Here is a 27,731-nt window from a genome sequence, read left to right on the forward strand (position 1 = left end):
ACAACAATACTGGATGCTAACGTCGCCTTGTTTTCCTTAGGATTTGATGTCTTGAAATGTATTGAAACATCTCATAAAGTATTCCATGGGGACGATGAGTCATGTCGTCCCAAAGCACTACCTAAGGGCTCTGCTGTGAGTACGAGAAGACTCAAGGAACCGGTAGCATTAGACTCAAAAATGTTCCCTTGTCTACTAAATCAAACGGAGCACTTGGTTGAAAACACTCAGCAACAACTGAAAAACTTCTGCTACGAGCTGTCATTGGATGCCTCTGAGACGGAGCGACAAAAAGATAACATACAAATTACCATACGTGGTAACGCTGGACTGGATGGCCCAAGTGAGTCCAGTAACAAATCTCTCAGTCCAAGCAGGGGAAAGCACCAGTGGCAATGGTTGTCTGCAGCCTTGTGTGGCAAAAATCACCAATAACGCCTGGCAGACGCACTCCAAAATGTGTGTAGATTGGCTTCCTGGAATACTCGAGGCTTTTCACATTTGTTCAAATCAAACTGGCTTGCTTCTTTGGATATTGCATGTCTCCAAGAAACCTGGATAAGTGAAATCCCAGTTGTGAATGAATTTGAGGTGGCCTTAAACCCTGCATTAAAATTATTAAAAGGACGTCTGATGTCGGGTATGGCCACCATGGTTAGAAAATCCTTGGGCTGGAGGATCGTGAGCTCAATCAACTACTCCCCATTTATCCAGGTAACCTCTATGATAAAGCAAGATCATGAAGAGAAGTCCATCGAACAGTTAAGTGTAGTAAATCTGTATTGGCACCACAAAAGTGCTGGGAAACAGGACTTTATTGATCAAATTATGGAAATACCTGATCAACTGTTGGAAACGTCTGGTTGGCTGAACATAATCATCTGTGGCGATTTAAATATTGATTTGTTCAAACCATCTACTGCGGAAAAAATATCTTTGGCCAATCTATGGTCTGAAGAGATGTCCATACGCAATGTGCAATTATTAAATGGAAATACCTGTGACGACATGCCTCCTGCCTTTACGTGGCATCGTGATGGTTTGACGTCAACTATTGACTACATGTTTGTGTCAGAAGCCTTACATCCACGGATAACATAGCTGAAAATTATCAAAAAAATTGAAAGCGACCGCAATATGTTAGTAACGGAATTCATAACTACGTCGAAGCAGGCACTTGAATTATGGCCTCATAAAATTCAAGTGGAATCCAATAGAGTGAGGTTAAGATTGGACACACACGATTTGGAACATCTGGTAAACCAATATTGTAATGTTAGCCCAAATGTCGAATATGACCATCTTTTGACACAATTTAAAACCAAAAAAATAGGGCTTAATCATATGGTTTTTTGAACGCCAACATTGCTTCGACCTGGAACTGCTGAAACATAAGCGCCTGATGCGTCGAGAAATCAGAAGGTTGAAGAGCATGAATGTTTTAACATGTAAGCGCGACATAAAGGTGACTAAGCAAAGATATAAAAATTGGCTAAAATCGAACAAGCACGTGATGTCTCAAAATGATGCAGAACAGATGTTGATGGTCCTAAAAAATAAAAACACAAGAGTTTTCTGGAAGCTTATCAACAATTTGCATGCCCCACAAAAAGCCATACAAGCTTGTATGGTGTCAGAATCAGATTGGATAACCCATTTTGAAGGTTTATATAAAGCAACTGAGTCAATTGATGGCCCAGCCAATAAAATGTCTAAACCGTGGGCCCTGTCTTACTCGAAAGATGAAATAGTGACCATCATTAAGAAAGCAAAAACTTTGCGTGCACATGGCCCAGACGGTCTGACAAATTTTACTATTAAACTACATCCAGAGTTATGGGCGGAGATCTGTGTAACATTGTTTAATCGAGTAAATACAATTGGCCAGAGTCCAGAATCCTGGAAGACCGCGATCATTGTACCTGTCTTCAAAAAGGCGATAGAGCAAACCCAAAAAATTATCGACCAATTGCTCTGTTTGACGTCCTAGGCAAGATCTATGCCACTATGCTACAACAAAAACTGGTAGCTTGGTCTCTAACATCGAACCATATGGACAATCGCCAATAAGGATTTGTAAAGCAGGTGGGATGCTCGTTGAACTTACTTTTGCTAAACATCATCAAAATGGAAGCGATAAAGTCGAATACGAAGGTCTATTTAACTTTTATAGACTTTTCATACGCATTCGACACTATTGATAGAGCGATCCTGTGGGAAAAATTGTAGCTCGGGGTTGCCCGTTAGATCTAATAGCTGTAATTAAAGAACTCCACAGAAACACCTCAATTCGAGTCAGACTGGATCAAACTGGGCTATTGTCCAAAGTGATTAACACCTTTAAAGGAGTGAAACGAGGTGCCCCCTAGCTGCAGCATTATTCAGCCTCTTTATATCGGATATAGGCGAATCAATAGTTGCAATAAAATCATTCCCGCCGAAAGTGGCCAAATCACACTTAAGTTGGCTTCTTTATGCTGACGACTTGATCGTCTTGGATGTAACGGCCATTGGGCTACAAAGAAAATTACACGCTGTTCAACAGTACGTTACATCCTATCATTTATCGATCAATATTAAAAAATGTGAAATATTGGATCTACGAAACCTAAACGGCAGATGGGTGGCGCACAGACGCACCTGAAATTGGACTTTAGGCCAAGAATCCCTGCTAATTATCTTCTAGCGTTAAATACCTTGGAATGCTTATAATAAATGATGGACTGTGGCAGGCGGATATAAAAAGGAACTGTAAACAACTTGCAAGCCAGGCATTCATTATCCATAAAAGATATGGTAAATTCTCGCTAAAACCTGTCTTGGCCTTTTACCATCAAAAGGTAATCCCTGTGCTGACATATGGAGCAGAAAACGCCCTTGGCTGCTCCTATGAAACTTGGGACTCGCAAGAGAACTGCTTTTGATCGAAAGTATTAGCCCTTCCGAAGGGCGTGAAGACCGCATGCATAAGATATGAATTATCGATAATATCGATCCATGCCAGGATTAGTTGGAGCCTGCTAAATTTATATCGCAAAACATGTACTCGGGTACAAATTTCTCAATTTCACATCTTCTATGACGTCTCAGCTGGCAATTCTAATGTCATTTCAATGTGGTCGAACAGATGTGAAGTGTTAGTACAGAACTATGATATTAAAGTCGATATGCTCCATGAAAATCTGGATGCAGCAAAACATCTGGCGCACAGATTGGGAACAAACATGTATTGATCTGCGGCCAAATCAATGTGTGATGTGCGACTGGAGATACGTGCCTTTAACACTCAGCAGCGCTACATTACATTGTTTCCAGATCCGCAAGCATGAAGGTTGTTTCTATTGTTCAGACTAAATATGCTCAAAACCACCGAACGTCTACGCTTATGGAAGAGCAGGGGAGTTGCTAGGGCTGGAAAAGACCCAGGGCTAAGCTGATGTCGGAACTGTTGGGACTGGGGGCTAGCTAGTCTTTTGGCTGTAGCTCCTGAGATTCTATCCGGGGCTACAACCAAAAGATCAGGGGCTATAGCCCCCCTAACCCCCCCTAGCAACGCCCCTGTGGAAGAGCAATGAGCATCTAAAACCTGAATGTAGACTTTGCTTGCAAGCTAATGACTCTCTCAAACACTTAGTGCTATTCTGCACTAAGTTAAGACCCGAAAGAACAATTCAATTGGGTTCATGGAGTGTAAATCATCCATCCCTATGCGCAGACGACTGGTGGAAACTGATGTATCAAGGACCAGATTTCAAATTGGCACTCCCATTAACACGACTTTTAGCGTCAATTGAAAATCGCCTGATGAGGGCACCAATAGAGTGAAAATGCCTGTAAAACTCGAAATTACACGAAATGACAGACAACGGTGTATGAGGAGATCGCCTAAAAGTCCATAATTGATGATTGTTTGTACGTTTGTATGTTGTATGTATACATGTTGTCATTTTAAAGGTTTGAAAAAAAACAATAAAATAAAACAAAATTAAAAAAATAAGCATCAATTTACAACTATGTATTTTGCTTTTCGCAAGTTGTAGCATTTCTTTCTCCCATTGTCTCTGTTACAATTCCCAAGACATTCCATCCCGGTGTCCTCGGTCACATGACAACATCCTTGTGCCTAAAAGCTTGTGTACAATGTAGAAATATTTGACCATAGCACATAGAGTGGCCCTTGATTGCATTGTGCCACAGTTAATGCTTTGTTGTAACAGGTCTATCTTTCCTATCTCCATGGCATGCTGTTCAGGAAGTTTGTTTGCATGTAGGAGGTAACGAGTGCCCAGAGTACGGGATGCCATGTGAGTGTGCTGCTTTCCCTGTGGTACTCTAAATTCTTTAATACACAGTTATGAACCCTCCCAATGGTATGTATTTTGCCAACTTCTAAAGCCTGAAAGTAGATCCCTGGAGGCTTGACATGTGGCTAACTTTGCACCAGACATGCAGATGAACTAGCCTGCTGTTAAATCTCAGTTACCAGTTTAATGGTATCCACTACAGAGTGTAATTTGCTTTCTGACTTTGAGAACATTCCGACATGTAATTGCTCATTTTGCTATAACTGGTAAGATAGCTATAGCCGGTAAGATAGCTCAGTGAGTGGAGCGCTCGCTGCTTCGATGTGTGTGTGATATGCAGGTTGCAGGTTTGAATCCCAGCAAGGCCAACTAAGCCTTTCATCCTCCTGAGGTTGATAAATGAGTCCCAGCACAGCTTGGGTGATATTGTATGTATATTTGTTCTATATAAAGTGCTTAAGCGTAAGCTCTATATAATAACACATCATTATCATCTGGCTTTGGACGTCTGCTTGCATTCACAATAATTTGGTAACATGAGCCTATACACACTGATATTAACGATACATATGGCGATCAATTCTTGAATGAAATGTATATCACATTACAGTGATATCGTAACTATATTTTTCATAGTGTTCTTCGGAACAATGCTATGTGATGCCATTTCCTGTTTTGTCAAGAGGTGAAAGGTCATGTTCCACCGGTTCCCATGATGTCACTTTGGGGCGGGGTCAAATTACATCACTTCCTGCTATGTCATCAGAGGTCAAGGGTTGTGTGATGTCACTTCTGTTACCCCTGACATTTTGGTGAAAAGACGTCCCAGCATCAAGTAATAAATGCAAGGAACAAGGGGAGTCAAAAGGGTAAGCCATGTACGTAAGACATATTTCTCTTAGAATAAGCAAAGAAGAAAACATCTGCAAGCGCCAAGTATTGGACAATGAAAGATGCGAAAAGCCTATGCAAGTTGGTGTGAGCAAGTCTCCAGAGGCCAAGAGGCCTATCATTAGGGCATGTTTCCATACCCTTAGATAATCGGAAATTGTGGCAGCAGGCTCTAACCCACAATAAAAGCCTGCATCACACGCTTCTTCCATGTTCTTTCACTGCTACGAGTTCTTCAGCCAATCAACAAGCAGGAAATTGAGGATCTAACCTCCTGTAAAGGCTGCATTTTCAAAAGGCCTCATTGGGAGTTGGGCGGAGCGGTAAAAATGCAACGGTAACGCTATTACTGCTGCATTACTGCTCCACCCAATTCTGAATTTGGGGGAAACTTGAAGTATTCACCTCCAGCTGTCAGCTGTCAGCTGGTGGTGAATGTGCAGAGTTTCACCCCATTTTCGGCACAATTACAGTGGCACAATTACTGCAGCGATAATTGCCCCAAAAATGCCACATTGAGTCCCATGGAAAAATGGGGACTTACCCCGCCACGGCAACTTGTGATCTGGCAGACCAAGTTGCGGTAACGCTAATTGCATTGAGTGGTATCCCAGCGGATGCCGCCCACTCATGATGAGGTTCAATTTTGTTTGCATTGTGTACACACTAGGCAAGCTCTGTCACAGCAAGCCCCACGTGAGACTTTCCTTTTTCCCTCAGCACAAGCTCTAATAGCATTAGAGCCCACACCCAAGGGCACTATTGTGTGCTAGTTGACCTTTGCCCTCGTTAGAGGCTTTTGCTTTTGGCTTTGGCCCGCTAACTTAAATGGTGGCCACTTACCGCAGAACAGAGCCCTCTAATGTGGGTTCTAAATCTTCAGTAAGACGAGAGGCCAGACTCTACTAAGACAGATCAATAAATTACAGACAATGCATTTTCCCTGCAGACAGCATATTTTCAGCATTGTCCGTCTTCACTGTTTTCGAGTTCATTTCGAGTCTACTAAGTCTAAATGCCAGCATACCAGACCCCGTGTGCAAAATAGCTGAAATTATCATTCCAAAACCTTTCCGCGCGCCTTTCACTTAATTCACTTAATGCAGATCGGAATGAAACTGCTCACTGCCTTCAAATATTAAATATTTCTGTCCAAGCTGACTTTGCTCTCCCCTTCGACTTTGCAGAGTTAGGAGTTCTAATAAACTTTCATTTCTCCTTGAAAGCTGTTGGCAAGGGATTTCATTTTCATGACTGATTGAAAGGAAGAGCTGTAGAGAAGCAGCTCAAATAATGAGTTTGGTGAATCAAAAGCTATGAATGGTCCTAGCCAGGAACACCGCTTTCTAATGATCAGCTAATAGGACTTGTTAGAAGGAAAATTGCCAAAAGTGCAAGCATTATCTTATAGTCTTCCCCGCATGTTACTTTAAATTAGTACATAGGATTTAATATTGGCGTTGAGTTATACGGTCGTTTGGGGGAGAAAGAAAGCAAAATCAGAAGTCAAACACTTAAGCCTTGATAAAGCAGATATGCGAAACACGTGTCGGCTTCGCTTGCGTTAAAATGTTCATGTATATGTCTATGCAATTGTAAAGCAAATTGCACTAATTCTAGGACACTGATATTGGTTGATTGATTGATTAATTGATCTGTTATTTATAATGTGCCTAGACACAATGTGTTTCAAGGCGCAACCAGGCGAGGGAGGGGGAACAAGGGAGCACAAGACAAACGGTCTCACTAGGCCCAGTATCATTTAGATCGTGTAAGTGCGCAGACAAGAGGTGGAAGGGGAGAAGTGCACCCGTAGCAGCAGGGCCCTGAGTTAAGTGCAAGGAAAGCTGGGACTCCCAGGGGACTCGCAACCTGGTAGTGCAAGGGAGGCCAGGCGGCAGTGCAGGGGGACCGGACAGGGGGGCCTGGTATCCTGTAAGACTCAGAGGAACACAAGCTGCCAGTCGGCAGAACGGTGCAGGAGCTACAGGAGGTTAGCAGGGCAGGGGAAGAGAGAAAACATCAGAGAAAAGGAAGGTCTAACACATTCAGTGAGGATGTTTAATTAACAAATGTATATGTTTTTCAGACTACATGAAAAAGCTATGAGTGAAATAGCAACTATTCATTTGGTGCTACCCTTACTGACAAACATCCTAGAAAATGATGCAATGATAAGGGCTTGACATTCATCTCTAGGCTGTGACATATTTCAGGGCTTGGCAGGAACTTTATTAAGCCACCTTGGGCCACACCGGCAGGAGACTTCTAAAAACAACACATTAGTGATTAGGGATTAAATGCCCTTGAAACTTACCAGAGGCAGATAATCACACAGTGTGAAAGGTCTGCAGAGGCGTCGCTAGGGAGGGGCTGGGGGGGCTATAGCCCCAGGTCTTTTGGTTGTAGCCCCAGATAGAAGCTCAGGGGCCCCAACCAAAAGGCTACTAGCCCCGAGTCCCGCCAGTCCCGACATTAGCGTAGCCCCTGATCTTTTCCAGACCTAGCAACAACCTGGATGGTGCTTTCATTTTGTTGATTTATTAGGTCAGATTCTGTACTTGTCAGAAATTACATTATCAACAGTTTAGTGTTCTTTTCACTATTAGGATCCACTGTTTTTATCCCCAAATGTATTCTGCAGAACTTCAGATTGTCGTTATTTTTTCTCTGAAAATGTTGGATCTGTCGTCTGTAAATTTTTTGGCAATGGTACTTATTATTCTTGATGTTGTCTGGGTTGGATAGTTGAAGGTACAGAGATTTCTTGTTTTGTCTTTTTGACTTGAGGATTGCTTTTATATAATTAAAAGCCCTTCTTTCCATCCCAAGTAATTGATTTCCTTATTCATGTTTGATCACCTTAGAACTACTGATTGGATTGGAGCCCAAGTAGTTGTGGCTCACTGAAGCTGAAGGGAAAACATGCCTGCTCATCATGCAAGAGAGATGAATCAGTATTTAGGTCATGAAAGAAATATATGAACCTCTGCTATCTACCTATATATGAGTGATAGAGTGCAAACACATGCGTGAAAGGCCGCTGTGTCACTGAGGAAGAAACGGCCACACATCGTGTAACGAAAAAAGAAAAGGAATTATCAATTTTCAGATACAACAAACACATGTTTTCAATTGTTTTCTAAATTTTGGAAGGTCTCTTTCTTTGGGGAGATCCAAAAGGGTAACAGGTGTGAGCAATACAAGAACAAATGCCCCATTTCACATATTCAGAATGAGGCACATGAAGCAGACTCAGATTAGCTGAACGAAGATTGTTACCAGGAGCCTCAATGATACGGTTCTATGTCATTTCATCGCTAGATGAATTTTTGTGTTTTTTTTAGTATAACGAAAAAACTCATCACATTTTTTATTTTTTTATTTTTGGAGGGTTTCCCCTCAAATCCCCATCCCCTTTAATTGTGTATCTATTCCTGAGCACCCACACCCCATGTATATATGTTTTTGTAACCCCCTAAACATTTTCTAAGAATTTTTTCATTAAAATAACCACAGAAAAAAACCCATCAAAATGTCATCCCCGGTTGAAAGGACCTCGTACCCAATGATACACTTTCTGCATCTGGAATTTGCGAACTTTTCCACAAATCACTTAGTATCTTTAAATACATGGACACAAACACCCTATTAAATCTTGTTGGACTTCACGTTTCTTTTTGGAAGCAAGTAATTGATCAAGTTCTTAGGAGTATCCCTCTCATCAAATGTGTCATAGCAGTCATAGGGTGATTGTGGACATGTATGTAACTTGTGTGTTGTTCCAAATATCCGAGAGTTGACCAGTAGGAAGGGGTCACAGGAATGCAATCTATCACAGGACACATCAGGGTGGTAAAGCATTCCCTCCAAGCTTTGCATAAAACAATAAACAAAAGTAATTGTAATCAGGTACAATGGAGACTTATTGTCTTTCCAGAAGAATGCCAGGATTCCTACCTACCCAGGATGGCCAGTACGGTGTTGTCCTTCAAGACCTCCATGGAGCCAGAGCAGACAAAATAGATGGCATGCAGCGCATCCCCCTGTCGGATGAGATACTCCCCCGGGGCGCAGAAGGACGTCTTGATGTTGAGGGAAAGTGAGCGCAGACATCCCCGGCTGGCGGATTCGAAGACGGGCAATTGGAGGATCTCCTTGTTGAGGTGCATAGCAATGTCTGCTCTCAGCTCGTCTGGAAAATCCTTCAAGAGCTGGGGAGACAGGAGAGGAGTTGGTGAGCACATGGAGATCAATAAACTGCGTACGCAAAGATCTAGACTACGCCACGGTCTATGTAAAGAACAGCACCATCAGAGTTCAGAGGTCTTGTAATAACATCATTACTTGTATGGCTTATGTAATACCCTTGGCATGTGTATATTCTCTTTTCTAATGTGAAGGAAATATCATTCTAATACCCCAAAGTCCCTCATTTAGAGGGTTACATCATCTCACTTCTTGGTGCTCATGGAGCCTAAATTTGGAGCTAATCATCGGGTGGGCAGGCTGAAACACCAAGTAACGGCCCAGCAGCCTGAGTTAATAGACCCAAACAAATAAAATGTCTTTAGCAAGGCTAAGGCTCCTCCACAAATGCCTGACGTGCTATGCGTGATGTGGTGCTTCACTTTGAAAGAACCCCTGTGGTGCTGCTAACTCAATGTGCTTTATGAAGGATAGTAGTGACAGATGGTGGGCGTGATAATGTTATTGTGAACTTTGGAGATTATGGAGGTCATTATGAGGTTGGAGGTAGCCATGGTGCTATTAGCGCCATGGCTACCCCCTTACCGCATACCGGTTCCGGGTTCCCTGAATGGGGAATTACCGGGCCATTCCAACCTTGGAGGACCCGGTATTTCCCCATTCAGGGAACCCATCCCCATTCGAGCCCCCATAGGGTTCAATGGGAATGGGGACCATGCTAACAACGGGCCCGTTAAACACGGGCCCGTTGTTAGCATGCTGGTCCTTTAGCAGCTCCCACTAAGGGCGCCTGGTAAAACCAGCCGCCCTTAGCGGGACCAGCTAAAGGACCTCGTAATGAGGCGGTAAGGGGTTAATGGCACCGGCACCTTTACCAGAGCCGTTAAACCCTTACCGCCAACCTTGGAATGAGGCCCTATGACTCATCAACAGAGAGATCTATAAATTGAAGTTTCTTTCAGACATTTTGAAAGACATTTTAGGATTAAAACAAGGCAGACCGAAAGCTTGGGACTGCAGTGAATGATGGAAGTGTTGTAAGGAGATACTGATAAAAAAATACGATGTGGGAGGCAAAAGAGAGGTGGTAAAATAAGAGATGTGGCCAGAGACAAAGTGGGGGTGGTCGAGAAGCGAGATGAGCAGGTACAAATAAGAGATGAGATGAGAACGATAGCAAAGCCTAAATTCAAAAGCTGTAGAACATGAGATCATGGGGACACCGCTGGATAATGCATTAGAATATTAGGCAAGTAGAAATAGTAAGCAGTGAAAATTAAGACAAGCGGTGAGATTAGAGTGAAGACGATTTGGCGTAGATGTAAGAGTTAACATGTGATAGCTGCCCCTAGAAGGTGTACCAATGGCATGATGTAGAGTGAGGGAAGCAGATGGTGAACTAGGAGAAGAGGTGAACCAGATGGGCAGTGGATCAAATAAGCAGTAAGCAGAAGGAGAAAGGGATGCAATCATGTTGTCTTATGCAGCAGGTGGCCATGTAGCCTGGAGCGAGAGGTGAGGTTAGTGCTGGCAGGGAGTGCTGTTGATTGTTGAATATTTTTGAGATGTTTTCATGGATAAGTGATTGAACTGCTGAGTGACTAGATTAGTGTCACTGAGTGAGTGCATAATTGGGATAGTGACTGTGACCAAGTTAAGTTATGTTATTTGGCATTTGTATAGCGCTTTTTACCATTGTATGATTCTAAAGCGCTGTGGGTTGAACACCCTCGGGGCTCGCAGTCCAGGTCAGTAGAGAGAGTAGTGTAGAAAAAACGTGCTTGGGTGTACTCAGTACGTGTGCCGCCAGTGTGCAATAGGTGGTGTGTAGCTGCATACTAGTTCTAGGTGGGATGCAGTGGTTGTGTAGGATCAGTAAGTAGAATGTGTGCAGCAAGACCAAATAGGCTATGGTATCTGCTATCTGGTGGCGGTGGTACTGAGAATGACGTTATGAGTGCAGATAGGTCGAATGAATCAAGGGGTGTACCTACATTCAATTGTTTGTTGGTGGAGAGGCAAGAGTTAGCATAGTGGTGTGTTCATCTGTTTTATTTTCTTCCCAGGGGGACCTTGTTGATGTTCAGCCTTCAATGCCTGCCGAGGGCGTGGTGTTTCCCTGTTTCTTTAATGGTCAGATTGTTTTGGCGAAGACTAAAGGGTGGTGACAGGCAGATCTGTGCCAAAAACTCATTGTTACTGTATAGGTGCTAGCAACGTCCTTGGTCTGCCATTCTGCTAAATAGAATCCTGATACGTAGTTCTACTAGGACATTTCCAGATAGATGGGATTAGCAAAGAATAAGTGCTAAAACGTTCCTTGCTATATCATTCTCCACAGGGATTTCCCGATGCGTAGGACTCGCAAGCAAGTGCATTTCCTGGATTGATAGCATATTTGCAGGGCAATGATCAAGTTCATAAGTGCCATTAGTGCTTGGGTTGCTAGGCCTGCTAGAAAGATTAGCAGTGGGTAGTTCTGCTATACACATTCACTGGTAGGTGTGGTTATCAGAGTAACTGCTCGGTGGCCCTCTGGTATATGGTTCTGCTTTTGGATTTCCAGGTGCGTAGAACTAGCAGGTAGGTGCTTTCTTGGACTGATTGCATAATGCATAATTGCAAAGCCTTGATCAAGCTTATGAGTGTTATTGGTGCGTGGGTTATGAGTCTAGCACAAATGCCCCTGAATTGATGGTGATAACTCTAGAGCTCAGAGCGTACGGGAATTCCTGCGGAAGAGGTGATGAATAGATTCTGTCAGGTACATGGATACATGGATGCCACTACGATTTGGGTTTCAAGCCTGGGCGAAGGCTCTACGTAGTGGAGTTAGATATCGTCAGGCTTGACGGTCTGTGACAGGGTCCGTAATCAGTGGGGTACCACGCCAGGTGTCAATCGTGGTGGTAGGTCGGGCGGTTCACTACATTCCCTTATGTGCTTTAGGCAAAGAGTCAGGTTTTGAGTGCCTTCCAGAAAGTCAATTAGTGTTTTCTGTGTCTAATGCCGGGAGGCAGTGAGTTCCACAAAATTTGCACCAGGGATGAGTAGGCTGACCCTCCGATCCTGGCCGAATTGGAGGTGGGGACCACTAGGAGGAGGGCAGTGCTTGACCTAAGGGTGTAGGTCGGGTGGTAAGGAGTAATTGTTTCTTTCAGGAATTTTGGGCCTCTTTTGTGCACTGCTCGGTGGGTGTGCAGAAGGTCAATTCTCCTGCGATCAATTGTGAAAAGGTCAATTAGTATACATCCGTGTATTCGGGAGTGCTTGAGAGCAACTTTTATATGTGGTATTGGGGATTTGTAGTGAGTGGTAGTGAGTGCATGAGTGACTCTGGGTGAGTACGGTAGTGATGTACAGGGAGTTGAGGGGGGTGGGGATCTAGGTAGTTGGTGTGTTTGGCTTGAGAGTGTTCTGATTGCCATGGCCATGTAAGGGTGTGGCTGGAACTGGGCGGCTTGGAGGCACTGGGGGTCGTTGTGATTGAAATACTACTGTAGATGGGAGGGCTAGATTTGGTAGAGTCTGATCGGTGCACTGAGACGCTCAGAGTTGAGGCAACGGTGGCTGGTGCATCTCGATAGAGGGAGAGGGGTTTTCAAATGGGACCACAGCAGCAGATGCAGTAACACCCAAATTTGGCACACCTGGATAGGGGAGAAGGGCCCAAAATGGATGCACAACAGTAAATCCTGTAACCCCTGAATTTGGGATATCTGGACCTAAAATGGTGGCACAACAGCAAATGCAGCAACGCCCAGATCCGGAGTACCTGCACAGAGGGAGAGGGCCCAAAATGTGGCACAACAGTAAATAAAGTAACACCTAGAAATGTTGCTTTACCAGAATAATTTGCCCAAGTGAGAGATATGGCTAACACAATATGTCAAGATGCGAGACATGGCTGACTAGCACAATCTGGCTAAATGCGAGATATGGCTGACTAACAGTATCTGGCGGGATCCTGGATAAAGCTAACACAATCTGGCTAACAACAGTAAATGCAGTAGCACCCATACTTGGGACACCTGGAAAGATGGAGCAGGGACCAAGTGGGTGCACAACAGTAAATCCTGTAACCCCTAGGTTTGGCATATCTGGACATAAACTGGGGGCACACCAGTAAATGCGGTAACACTCAGGCCTGGAACACCCGGACAGAGGGAGGGCCCAAAATGGGTGCAGAACAACAAAATGCAGTAACCCCCAGATTTGCGATAACTGGACCTAATATGGGGACACAGCAGCAAATGCAACAATGCCTAGATTTCGGACACCAGGACCTACAATGGGGACACAACAGTAAATGCAGTAACGCCTAGATTTGGGGCACGTGGATAAAGGGAGAAGGGCCTAAAATGGGGGCACAACTGTGAGTGAGTGATAGTGCTGTGCAAACCTATCCGTATATACTCTGAATCAACTGAAATGGGCCAGGGGAATCACCAAACGTCTGTAGTGATTTCAGCCATCGCATGTGTACAAGATGCCTCTGCCAGGGAGTGGATGGGACCGAATGCATGGGTGTCATTATTCAGTGAGCCACTGAATGAGTGTGACCAAATGAGTCATTCAGTGAATGAGCCAGTCAATGAGTGCGTGTAGAGGTGTGTGCGTCTTTTAGGACCCCCTCACTTCCATGGTTAAACCACCTTCCCATGGGTTCACGTCTGCATTGGTGGGCCTGGACAGAAAGGTGCCATAATGGACCATGACACCAGCAACACTGCTGATGGACTGGAAGCAGCAGCGACTACAGTTGCAGGGCGGGACATGTGTGGGAAGTACGTCATCAGGTACGCGTACGTGCTGCCATCACGTCTCTCGGCAACACCAGCGCCCTGCACCCGCCCCTAGAGGGGACCAGTGTTTCCAACTTAGCAACTTTCTCGATATATTTAGCGAGAAAGTACGCCCCCCTAGCGAATTTTTCATTAAAAAGCGGCTAGCGAGAAATGTAGCTACTTTTTTCAATTGGTTTGGAGACTTGCTCATTTATGCAAGTTGCCAAACCAATTGAAAAAAGTGTGGTCATTCGCCCGTATAGCAATTTTATTGTTCTTAAAGTAGCCAGTCCGCCCCTAGAAACGCTCTAGGGGAACTGTATGTAAAGGGGATGGACCTAAACAAAATGGTTAAAAGGGGAGGGGGCCACAGTAAAAGCCATAAATCGTAGGGGGGAAGAGGAGATAATTGTGCAAATTAGGCAGTGATGTCATCTAGCTACTTCTGGCGACTTGTAGGGGAGCCAATAGCTACTTTCTTCACTGAGGAGTTGGCAACACCGGAGGGGACCCGCGCGTCACTCACCTCGTTGGCGTCGATGCCGTTGTTGACCGACCAGGTCGTCTGGAAGCACTCGAGCATGCGCTGCTTCAGGGGCTTGGGCATGCGGTGGACGCGGATGAAGTCCTTCAGGTCTTTGGTTCGGGTGTGGTAGAGGGAGCGGCGGGAGTACATCCGCTGGATGATGGCGGTCACGTTCCCGAAGACCACAGCGTGCATCAGGGCTGCAAGAGAAGACACCAGCGTCATTTGGAGAACACGACGAGGCCACGGGAGTCTTTCCCCCACGGCAGGGCAGAAAACTCAAGTGCCCACTTTTTACAAAGCTCTTAAAGGACTTTCTCCAAGCACCCGCTCTGACAGCTAACTGAATTGAGTTAAAATTATGTGCCGAGGATCACACAGTTTGCTACGGCAGGAAAGCAGGGAACTCCAACCAGGTGTTTTACTCCCCCGCATAACACCAGCGATGCCCCCTGAACAACTACACAGCAATGTCTAGACGTAGCCCTCTTTTCCATTAAATCAGTATAGGAACCTCCAAAGGAAATGGGTAAACAAGCCCCGGTGGTACATGTTAATCGAAGTGTCGCTGATCAAACGTTACCTACAATATCACTGACCTTGATACACGTGTCCTGGTAATTTTATGGAAATAATGCAGCCTCACTAAAATGGAAACTTCACCTCTCCGAATGCACGAATAGGAGCCACACATTCTTACTAAAATGGTGAGAACCAACAGAGCACGGCTAAAAACGGCCCCCTCCCCATCATTCTCAATGAATTTAAGTGACCTAATCTCACGAATGCACAGAAGTACCCCAATGTCACTAAATAGACAGAAGTCCCTCACACCCACTGAATGGAAGGTTGATAGAAAGCCAGTTCATGCGCACGTGCAGTTCGTATCGCTATTTTGTCCTAATTGTTTAATTTTCTACGGATGTGTAAGGTTTAATTTGAACTTTTGCACAATAAAATAAATAAATAACCAAAATAAGAATGGGTGGGAGGGGCTGGATCTACAGTTAGCCGCAAAGGGCTAATGCCCAGTGTCAGTCAATGCAAATGATGTGCACACCCTCACGTCCCACACACAGCACGTTTGTTCACAACACATTAGCATTTTACTGCCTCCCTTTTCCCGGTTCCATGTTTAAAATTGCGGCAAAAATTGCCGTTTACACAAACAATCACAGCAAAAAGGCACTGGTTTTGCCGCTGCAATCCATTTAAAGTATGCAGGGGACACCCCCGCAACCCCGCTCCCCTTAAATGGTATAATGGGGTACACATTTACCAGGTTAAACCACAGCATTTTGCCGCAATTTTTGTTAAGGTGACATTTTTGCAGCGAATATATTACTGCATACCCTTTTCCCTTGACTAAATAGGCCCCTGCTGCAACGTCACATAAGCAACATTACTGACTAGGGAAAATGGGAAGGGGGATTCCACTCTTTTTTTTAATTCAATTTCCTGCAAGAGTTTCAAGTGTTTGATACCTTATTTCACCAGTGCATGTGACATTTCAAATGTTCATACTTTTCCTAGGAGAAGTTCCTTTCCAGGGACTTGTTCATGGGAAATGCTCTCCTTCCTTTTGAGCATCAGTGCTGTTTCAGGTGTCATGTGTGGCATGAGCGTTTTCATCACAAAGCACTTTGGGGGCAAATCCTCTAAAACAATTACAATTGCATCAGTTGGAGAAATATGCAGGTTACCTTATTTTCAAAGGTGACCTGCGCCTTTCAGGGGGCTCAGCAGACGGACACATTATGCACTGGCCTGCTTCCTTGCATACATACTACATAAATGTTGAGACTGTGCTCGTCGGCTCCCATCACCCACTAGGGTTCTGGAAGCACATTTCACAGGGACCTGCCCTTAAATGGCCCTTCTCTGTGAAATGCACAGCAAATAAAACATGCCTGTTCCTGTTTGAGGGCTAGAAATGCAAGTGGGACAGCAGTCAATCAGGCAGGTGCTGTTCCTTTAAAGTAAAATGCACAATAGGGTCATAAATGACTGTGTTATGCATTACACCGCCACGCCCCCCTCCGTCTGCTTCAAACAGGCACAGCAGAATGTGTTTTGTTTTCTGTGCATTTTCGAGGTATTACGCAAAAAGATCGAGGGCAAAAGACCGAATCCCAAAAGAGTGAATATGGGATGCCCAATTTGACCGCATACATATTTGGGCGAGGGGGGGTAAAGTTAATAGAAAATGTGGAGGGGTGAGAGGGGGCTGTGAGGGGCCTCCCCCACATATATATGCAGACAAATCACCCAAATTCCATTTTAAAGAGCATCCGATTTCAGAAATTGGCATGCTCTTTAAATGAGTGTGGGGTTTAGCTTTATCAATAGGCCTAAACCTGGGTTTTGGAAGCCCAATTATTGATACCTCTTGTGATGGTTTATTAGTTGTAAGGATGACCATGAAGAGTTAGAACTATTATTAGAAAATATATATTGGAATCCGGCCTCCCATAACCAAACGTCACTTTTCAATGAATTAAGTAATATTTTTGAGGATTGGGTAAGTAATAGTTAAAATAACAATATGCTCTTAGCTGGAGGTCTTAATTGCACTTGCTACCTAGCTTCCACTCCAGATGTGAGCCCCGGGGACAACCAAGGGCATGTGACGGGCAGTATCAACAGGGGATAGGACAGGAAGGAATTCCGAGAAAGTGGGGGCCTTGGCATGCTTAAACCGGAAGTAAATGCTTCCTCACCTAATCTAGCCCCATGGCGCAAAGGATTCAATTATTCTCCGATTGATTGTGTTTTATGTCCCCTTCACTATTTCGGAAGTGTTCGCCTTCAAGGATCGTCTTTATGGAACTGAGGGACCACGATTTTTTAGCTCGCAATCTGGAGTTTTTGCTTTCCCAACCTTCGAGGGCAAACCATATGGCATTCGTGACCACATGTGGGCAAGGTAGCGGGATAAGATGGAATATTCTAGCTTTAAAAACATTTTCAAATCTATTAACAAGCAAATACAAGAGTCTTCCTTAGCATTAATTCGATGCAACTGCGGCAGAATGAATAAAGCGACAGTCTGTTAAAGGGAGAAGCCTTAATACTGGATTACTGAACGGTACATATGATGGGAAGTGCCCAGGAAAAAAGGGATACAAGGGCTACATTGAGACTGCTATTAACTGTAAACACTAAAGACCAAATCACCTATTCAAAGGAAAAATGCAAAATGTGCCAATACGAAATTGGAGTAAAAGCTATATGTTTAAGTTGATTGCCAGAGACAACGAAACGGCCTTGCACCGCCTGGCTGTGAAAAATGTTTCACAATTTTAGGTGCCTCCTAACAGTTGCTCCAATAATGGTAATCTGTATATATACACTACTATTGACGAAGCTACCTGGGTGTCTACTTTCAAGTAGATTTATTCTCTGGAAGTAGATTTCTAAATCCACCTGCCTCTACTCTGCAACTAATCCAGAACAGGACTGCGAGACTTGTCCTTGGCCTCAAGCCCAGGGATCGTATCTCTCCAGGACTGAAATCTCTGTGCTGGCTCCTAGTGGATGCTAAGATTAAATTCAAAACCTTCTGCATTGTCCACAAGGCTTTCTGGGGCCTGGGTCCAAAATACCTTCAGCTATCCCTCCGCAAATGCCTCCCCTCTCAAGCTCTTTGCTCCTCTACCTCTAACTCCCTCAGGGTCAGTTATTTTTCAAAGAAAAGAGCCGGGGGTAGATCTCTGTCTTTGGCTGGGGCCTTCCTCTGGAACAGCCTCCCTGCCACTCTAAAACTTGAGGAGAAAGCTCCTCAAGACCTCCCTCTTTGCTTCCGCTTTCGCTCTCCCTCTCCCCTGCTGAACTGATCTCTTGGCACCATGCACCTGGCCACCCTCTGTCCCCTGGGCACAGGCACCTGCTCACCCTGCCACCCTCCTGCACTGCCTCCTGGCCACCCCTTGCACTGAGGACTGTATCTGTACCCATACAGGTCCCCACACCCACATTTTATTTTTTTCTGCACTTATCAGACTTACCCAGTCTGCTGCATTAAACACAGCACTTTCTGACTGCACTACCACTGGTTATTGCCTCTATTATCTATTTATTTTTATTTATTATTATCTATATGTTCTTCTCTGCTCCACATTTTCCATTCTCCCCCTTCCATGCACTTTTCCCCTTTCCCTTTCCCATGCACTTGCGCGTTCTCAATGTCACTGGGCCTAGTAAGATCGTTTTGTTCTCCCCTGTTCCCCTCCCTTGCCTTGTTGCACTCTGAAACACTTGTGTACGTACGCAATATAAATAAATTATCATATCATATAACAGTTAAGGGACTAAACTACTCAGATCAACAAAGATTTGTGAGTGCATGCTTGCTCAGGAAGAAATATTGCAAGTACTCTAAAGAGACAAAAACTACAGAGCCTCTGCCCTCGGGTATGCTTGTACTGATTACACTCAAATTAAATGCAGTATTCTAGTATACTGTTTTGGCACAACTGTTCAGAGACATTATAGATATCACTTAAGTGCCCCCTTCCTGGTAAACTGCCTGATTCCGCTCTACAAAAAATGAGATAGGGCCAATACTTGCTTATTGTCATATAGTCATATTGGATGCAATAAAAAGGGCATGGTGTTGTGCGCCGCAGGTGCACAAGCCTCTGTTTGACGGTCCGTCAGGCCTACACTTCTGCCACGCAGGCGCATCTTACAGCAACGACTACATATATTCCAGGTACCGAAGCCCACACAGGCAAAGCCTGTGCAGGCAAAGGCTGCAGTGTTGTACGCCGCAGATCCGTGACACTGTGCTCGACCGTCCGTCAGGCCTACACTTCCACCACGCAGGCGAAATTTCCGGCAAAGACTACACATCTTCCAGGTGGCGAAGCCCACACAGGCAAAAGCCATGGTGTTTTGCGCTGCAAGTGTGCAAGACTCTGCTTGACCATCCGTCGACCTACACTTCCACCTTGCAGGCACAACCTCGGGCAAGGACTACCTATTTTCCAGGTACCAAAGCCCACACAGGCAAAGCCAGCGCAGGGAAAGGCTGCAGTGTTGTGCGCCGCGGGTGCGCAAGACTCTGCTCGACCATCTGTTGGGCCTACACTTCCGCCATGCAGGTACAATTTCCTGCAAGGACTACATATCTTCCAGTTACCAAAGCCCACACAGGCGAAGCCTGCACAGGCAAAGGCTGCAGTGTTGTGCGTCGCAGGTCTTAGGTGCCGTGATATGGTGCACCAATATTCCATCAGGTAAGCGCAATGGCGCTACTTGTACCTAGACCCAGCATCTCGTACACCACTACCCGCTGCATCAGGCAAGCACAATCGTGCCAATTGCACCTAAGCCATGCATCTCGTACCCTGAGCTATGCCCCAACTCCTGACCAGGCCTGCTACTCAGTGCATCAGGAAAGCGCAATCGCACTACTTGCACCTAGCCCCGCATCTCGTACCTCGAGATGCATCCTGACTCCCACCCATGCCCGCTACCCGCTGCATTAGGTAAGCGCAATCGCACCACTTGTACCCAGACCCCACATCTCGTACCCCGAGTTGTGCCCCAACTCCCACCCAGGCCCGCTACCTATTGCATTAGGTAAGCACTATCGAGTAACTTGCACCTAGGCCTGCATCTCGTACTCCAAGCTGCATCCCGATTCCCACCAAGGCCCGCTACCCGCTGCATTAGGTAAGTGCAATCATCCCCCTGCACTAAGGCCCTGCATCTCATACCCCAAGCTGCGTCCGACCCCCGCCCAGGCCCGCTAACCGTTGCATCAAGCAAGCACAATCGCGCCACTTGCACTAAGGCACTGCATCTGCACCCTGCCCAGGAACACTATTCACAGGAAAACATCTGTGTCAAAATCTGCAGACACCAATCTTCCCACCTGCCTACCTCCCCCAATATCTATCAGGAACCACTGCCTAGAGCTCTGCACCAGAAGACCCCATACCCATAATCATCCCATGCCTCCCGCCTCAGCACCACCCTCCATCCACTCCAGAAACCAACTCCTCTGCTTGAGCACATGGCCCCTCATAACTCCACCCACCCGAAAACATTGCGCCCACTCACCCCCACACACCACAGCAGCCTCTCTCAACAGGCCCTCAAATGCACTTTGATCAACGACCAGATCAGTCCCCACGCATGCCCCTGAATGTCACAACCTCCTTGCCTCAACGATCTCCAACTGCTTGCCATATCCAAAACATGTCTTCACCCGGCAGCAGGCCCTGCACTATCCATCGCTTCCCCCCAGTATACGCCATCACGCGCAATGAAAGATCCCACAGCAGAGGCCGTGGAGTCGCTCTGATCTACAAAAATACCATCACCATCAGGGCTACCAAGTCCAACCCAATCCCAAACTGTGAAATGCTGTCCTTCAAACACACTCTCTCACCTACCAATATCCTCAATCTCTACCTCATCTATCACCCACCAGGCTCCAACCCATCCTTCAAGGAAGACCTCCTTCTTATCATCAATCCCACCATCAAGCCCAGCTCTAAAATCCTAATCCTGGAAGACCTAATTCTTGGCCTCAATGACCCCACAGACCCACACACAAAAAGCTTAGCCACAGCCCTCAACCACATCGGCTTTGCTCAGTGAACCATTGAACCCACCGACATCTAGGGCCACACCCTCGATTGGATTGCCGACCTCAACTGCAACTTGACCGGCTTCACCACCATAACCTGCCCGTGGTCTGACAACCACACCATCACATTCGACCTCCTCAACAACAATATGCCCAGCCCTTGTCACTCAATGCATGCCACCTAAAGCCATAGCCCACTGCACCAAAAACCTGAACATGGACCACCTCACACCTCTTCTCTCAGCCCTCACAATCCCATCAACAATGATTCGAACCCAGAGTCCATGGTCAAACTGTACAACGACACCATGATCTAGCTTTCAATGCTCTAGCCTTGCTAAAAAAGCGCAAAGCCAAGCAAGCTTTGAAAAAGAACACCTAGTTCACCCCTGAGCTCCTTGCGTCCCCCGGCAAGACAAGCATTTCCAATACGGCAAACCCCTCCACAATCTCCGAAGCCCAGTACACCTCCCTAGCCAAAAACTACAAAAGAGCTATTCACACCGCCAAAGCCACCAGCTACAATGCTAGAATAACAATGCACAATCCTACACCCGCAAGCTCTTCATGATCTTACGCGAACTTCAGTCAACAGTCTCCCCTTCCACAGACCTCATCATAGATGACATCTGGTGTACCAAGGTACAAGAAGACCTCACAGGGAAAATCACCTCCCTCCAGACAAAAATCTGCTCCAAGCAACTGGTCATCCGCCCTAAAACCACCACCGGCCACCTCCATGCCCCTCAGCCCTCCAACCAGCCTACCCATCTCCCAATTTGACTTCTGCCCGGTTTTGGAACCCGAAGTCACAAATATCATCAAAGGTCTCAAGCCCTCCCAATGCAAAGGAGATGCATGTCTGGCCCCTATCATCAATGATTGTGCCAAGATACTCACATCCATCAGCACATCTATCATCAATTCCTACTTCAACAACAAAAACTGTGCCAACTGCTCTGAAGGAATCCTGGATCCTCCCGCTACCAAAGAAATGTTCACTTGACCCCACCATCCCCACCAACTACCTCACCATCACCACCGTACCCATCATCATTAAAATCCTCAACCGCGCAGCATATATCCAGGTCCAACAATAGCTCAAGGACAACCACATCCTGGGCATCCACCAATCAGGCTTCCTACCAAGGCACAGAACTGAAACCGCTTTACGGGACCTAAAATAAACAGTTAGATGACATCAAAGACTCAGGCAAACTCACGCTGGACTTATCAGTAGCATTCAACCTCGTTGACCACCAGACACTCTGCAACCACCTAAGCACAACAGCAAACTTCTGCCTAGCAGCAACAGACTGGATTTGATCTTTTCTAACAGACAGATCCTCCTGTGTCTTCATGCTGCCCCACCGACAACTGTAACCTATGGAGTCCCACAAGGATCCTGCATCTCTCCAATCCTGTATAACATTTATACCAAAGGGCTTTTAATCATCTGGATTCCCTCGACATATACTACACAGATTATGCCGACGACACCCAAATCCTCCTCCCTCTCTCAGGCACCTCCTACCTTGATGCTGCAACCATCAACTCAGTTTTTGACATTGTCCAAAACTGAATGGCAACCCACCAATTATGACTCAACGACGACAACACTGAGATCCTCATTGTAGGCTCTCAGTCCACTCTCCGCAGCATGGACCCAGCCTGCAAAGCATTTGACATTGACAGCAACCAAATCCAAACATCTTCTGTAGCCAAAACCCTGGGCATCTACCTAAACACCACACTTGATCTCTCTCGCCAGGTTAACACCATTGCCTCATCCGCTGCCTACACCGCAAAACTACTGAATGCCAGCAAGCCATTCATCACCTCACCAAAGCTAGAGCCATCACCAGAGTGAAACTGGACTACTGTAACACTCTCTTTGCTGGAACCTCTGTACGTAACTTGTGCAAGCTGCAAACCATCCAAAACAGTGCCCTCTGAGCAACCCTAGGTTTGTCCAAGCACAACCATGTCACAAAGGCTAAGAAAGATGCCCACTGGCTCCCGATTCATGGACAGGTTAAATTCAAGACCCTCTGACTCACACACAGGTGCACCACAAACACTTCCCTATCCCACCTATCACGCTGGGTAGAGAAATTCACCCCCCTCGCCGTCTAAGATACGCGAACATTTATCTTCTCAGGGTGCCCACCTTCACCAGAAAGACTGCAGGAGGACAGAGCTTTCTGTCATGGCCACCAAGCTCTGGAACAATCTCCCCATTACCCTGAGAAAGGAACCCTGCTACTGGACCTTCAGAAAACATCTAAAAATGTGGCATTTTGCCTAAAAGCTCCCTGAGCTAACAGACTAAGACAATCAGATACCTGTCTCACCCTCTCTCCTCCCTTGCTCCTCTAACCAAGACTTTAAGCCACCATGACACTGCTCCCTCCCTGGTGTATTTTGTGTTTTTTTCTTGTATTCTTTAATTTTTGTCTCACAATGTAACTAGCGTCTAGATACCCACTAGTTCAGTGCGCTTCAACAAATGCATAAATAAATAAATAAAATGTGTGTATCCCTAATATTGAAGGAAACAGACCAATGGGTAACTTTGTGAAAGCAAATAACAAAGTTTTAAGTCTGATTCCGAAAGAAATTGGCAACATGGTTGAATGGTTTTATTTTGACTCTTCTCCATGCTCAGTGCCAGCGCAAATATGGAAACACGTTTTCCTTGTCTAGCATTGACATTTCCAATGCATTTGTCTGGGTCAATAGGGACATGTCATGGGACAAGCGTAAGAGCTGGTCGTTTCCAGAGCGTCTTTTAAAGCATATAATGCTGATCCACCATAATGCCAAAACCCAAGTGAGAATGAATGGGGAGAGAGACCTGTTGCCTGTTCATTCATCTGTTGGCCTTAGACTGGGCTGCATTTTAGATGCAGGCTCTTCTGTGATAGAGGCTGGCTGAGACCTATATGAAGAAGAGGGTGGATTTTATAAGCCACAGGGATTGAATAAATGCAGTAATCACACCGACATGAACAATACACATTGCCAGAAAGCTTATGGTCGTCTATAAGATTTACTAAAGGTACCTTTCAGACCCGTTTAGAAATTGTTAAACATATAGATGCCGACCTGAACCACCTAAGAATCACCACCTCTACTAAATATACCCTAGGGACTGTACAAGAATACAGAATCAAAAGGTATGTGAAGCCCTTCTAGATATCGCTAACATAAGATTTATGAGTAATTCTTAGAGATGCACAAGAGCAGGTAGATAGGAAATGGAGCTAAGTAAAGACATGTCTCTTTGTTACTCCTTCATAGGTCGATACTCCAGCACATCCATCTCCAATCAACCGTCGATGAATAGTTCTTATTAATAAAAGGACATCATCTACCAGAGACGAACCTTATGCTCAAAAAGGTAATTTATCTACCAATTTGAGCACAATTATAGTAATAATAAGCAAGAATATAACCTAGAAATTAAAGCTTCTTCTCTTTTTCTTTGTTTTTCAACAATTACACCATATAAAGATATTAATCTACTTTCCGCCAGGTGGCAAATGTGTAAACCTGGCACAATCTTACGTTTTAAACCTTCCACAGCCAATGTGACCATTCGCCTGACGAATGTTGCAATACCAATTTATGAGAACAGAAACATGTTGAGTCCAAAATTCTAGAATATTGATTTACTAGATACAACATCTAGACTCCTCTCTTGAGTCCATCACCAGGAAACTAGCAGAAGTGCTGAATGTTGTGTACAACACCACTGTGTATATTAATTTAACACTTGTCTCCATTCAAGATGCCAGATTGTCACGATTAGGTTTGTGTTTTAGCATGATTTTACTATTATGCTGATGAAATGAATTGTCTTTTAGATACTTGAACTGAATCTGTAATAAACGAACATTTTTCTATTTTTGAAACTTTATTAGACTAATTGAATTTTGTGGTCTAACTGTTGTAAAACTAGCTAACTACCTTCTATTATATTAATGGTTTCACCTTCCCCAGAATAAGGTAGAGCACTCACTTTTAGTGAGTCTATTTGGGGTTCCCCCATATATACGAAGTTGGAAATAAAGCTTGACAATTTGGAACGTTTTTTGAACACCTGGCCTAATTTGGAAGAATATTCTTTCTCTGCCTTCCAGTCTTCCCAATTGTATAATTCGACATGCGTTAAGATTAACTTTCCTTAGAATCTGCATTCCTCATGTGAAGACCTTAAAAGATCCCTTACAGAAAATCTATGCCATCGATGAGATGTTTTGTCAACTTCAACAATGGCATTTTAGACGATTTCGGATTGAATAATAGAGAACTTGCCAGTAACCCTTTTTGGAATTAATAAGAAATTGTACAAATGGGACTGGCTCAAAAGAGTTGAGAAGATTAGTACATACTCTTTGTATAAAGAGCCCTCAACTGTCTAGGGGGCTTTACAGAAATATATTTCATGTTTCCCATCTGGCAGACTAAGAAAGATCTGTATGAGTTTTGGACTGGCTGTGGTGCCCACATTGGAAGCTCTTGGGCCTGGGTTGGGCTTTCAAGAAATGGAGAGAATCTGCAGATTGTGTAAATCTGAGCACACCATAGAAACAGTGACACATCTTCTAATGGTTTGCCCTGAGACAAGGCACATGAGAATACAACATGTCTCTAAACATGTACTTATGTTTGATGACATGCTATTGAGTCCACTGGGTGAGATTGATGAATGGCGATCAAGTGTCTTTGGTTTGAAACTTACATAGGTTTTAAAAACAAGTGTATAAAATGTTGATAATAGATAGATTTAGCATTAGACCAGCGACTTTATGCCTTTGGGCCTGCCGGTCCTTGATAAATACATTTAATTCAATTCTAATTAAATGAATGCATGGAAGGAGAAGTTATTGGTGCATAGTTCTATACTATTTATATTTTTCATATTTTATCTACTTAATCAACTCTTGTTAAAGAATTGTTTTAAACCATAACACGATAAATACATTTAAAAAAAGAAAAAACACCACCGTCAACATACGTACATATTCTAAACTATCGCAGGATGGATGCCAAAGGGACATGAGAGTTTCTCCTTCCAGCAACTATCGCTGAATTGACCTCCTTACATTTGGGGAAAGTTAAAGTCTGAAATGTAATACACCCTTATTTTATTAGCAAATTCATAATTTTGAAAGTGATGTTTTCAAGCAAACTCTCCCATGCATATCTCCAATGTGCATTAAATGCTTCCACACATAGTAACATTCAGACACAAATAGCAGTTGTTACTGCGAGAATGAGTCAAATTATTGTATAAAGCAAGGGTTAGTACAATACATGTATACATGCCAGCCTGTTTGTCTTTCTTTGGCTTGTGGCATCCCAGATTGCTTATGCTTACAACAGAAAAATAAGCTTGCTAAGAGACTGCAATATCTTATTACAGCCGGTGCGAGATTGTAATGCTAATTGTCCTGCTTCTATCAACGACCGGAAGCCGGGATTACATATAATGCACCGGGTTTTGCAAATGAAGACTGGTTGGTTAAATTCCTATTTTGCTCCAGTTGTAGTAAATTGCATTAGGGGAGAGTGTCCATGGTGTTGGTATATTGCCCAAGGTGCTTGTCATGTGCACCTTTTTAAAAAGAAATGTAGGGGTGATGTGAGAAACCATCCATTAAACATAAGACACTGACATGACAATTAGAACCTTCTTCACTACCATGTGCTATGTTGCCTTCTAAAATTGAATCCACTGGAGTACAATAGCACAGAAGTACCATTTAAGGTTATCCATGACCATGATCACAGGAGGTGGTGCTAGAGGCAAAGCCTTGCCAGCACGTGCAGAAGGATTCTATGTCTGGCAGCAAATGGATCAAGGGGCTTGATGAGATGGAAAAGCCGAAAGAAAAGAGGAGGGAGAAAGAAGTGAACCATAGAGACACATGCCAGAACAAGTATAAATTAGAGGAGAAAAGATGCAAAAATACAAATAATAAAAGAAAGTAAGATGCATGCTGACAAAGACGAAATGACGGGGAAGGGGTTAAAAAGAGGAACCAAAAGCAGAAAAAAGAGGACAGCGTGGGAACAGATGAGAAAGACAAAAGGTAATAAGAAGGAAAAGGTGAGGAAGGGAGAACGATTCACTAGAGAATGAAAACGAGCTCGCAAGACATGAAAGTGAAGATAAGATGGTGGACGAGGGAAAAAGAGAAGCAGATAAAGAGAAATAACACAGGAGGACATGAAAAAGGAGGAGGAAATGAAAGTGATACCCATGCATTATACAGAAAAATAATGATCACAATTCCCCTAACCGTACAAGTCGCCTGGGAAACGCCTATCTTAATATTGGCCTCTGGCCCGGGGCATTAACACAGTCAAAGTATTCCTTGTCGAATTCATATGTCGTCATAATG

General features: G+C 44.5%; 1 protein-coding gene across 2 annotated transcripts in view; it reads right to left on the reverse strand.

The window, feature by feature from the left end:
• LOC138488656 (potassium voltage-gated channel subfamily H member 8-like) overlaps positions 1-27,731 on the reverse strand; it is a 1,777,142-nt gene that overhangs the window by 460,773 nt on the left and 1,288,638 nt on the right. For both annotated transcript variants that reach the window (XM_069615829.1, XM_069615828.1), the window contains 2 exons: positions 14,718-14,917; positions 9,160-9,409 (listed from right to left, as the gene is read on the reverse strand). In XM_069615829.1, coding sequence (XP_069471930.1) covers positions 9,160-9,409; positions 14,718-14,917 — 450 coding nt within the window. The remainder of the gene's footprint in view (positions 1-9,159; positions 9,410-14,717; positions 14,918-27,731) is intronic.

The sequence above is a fragment of the Ambystoma mexicanum genome, chromosome 9 (assembly GCF_040938575.1).
Source record: "Ambystoma mexicanum isolate Mex_15411 chromosome 9, UKY_AmexF1_1, whole genome shotgun sequence".
In the NCBI taxonomy this organism is placed as follows: domain Eukaryota; kingdom Metazoa; phylum Chordata; class Amphibia; order Caudata; family Ambystomatidae; genus Ambystoma; species Ambystoma mexicanum.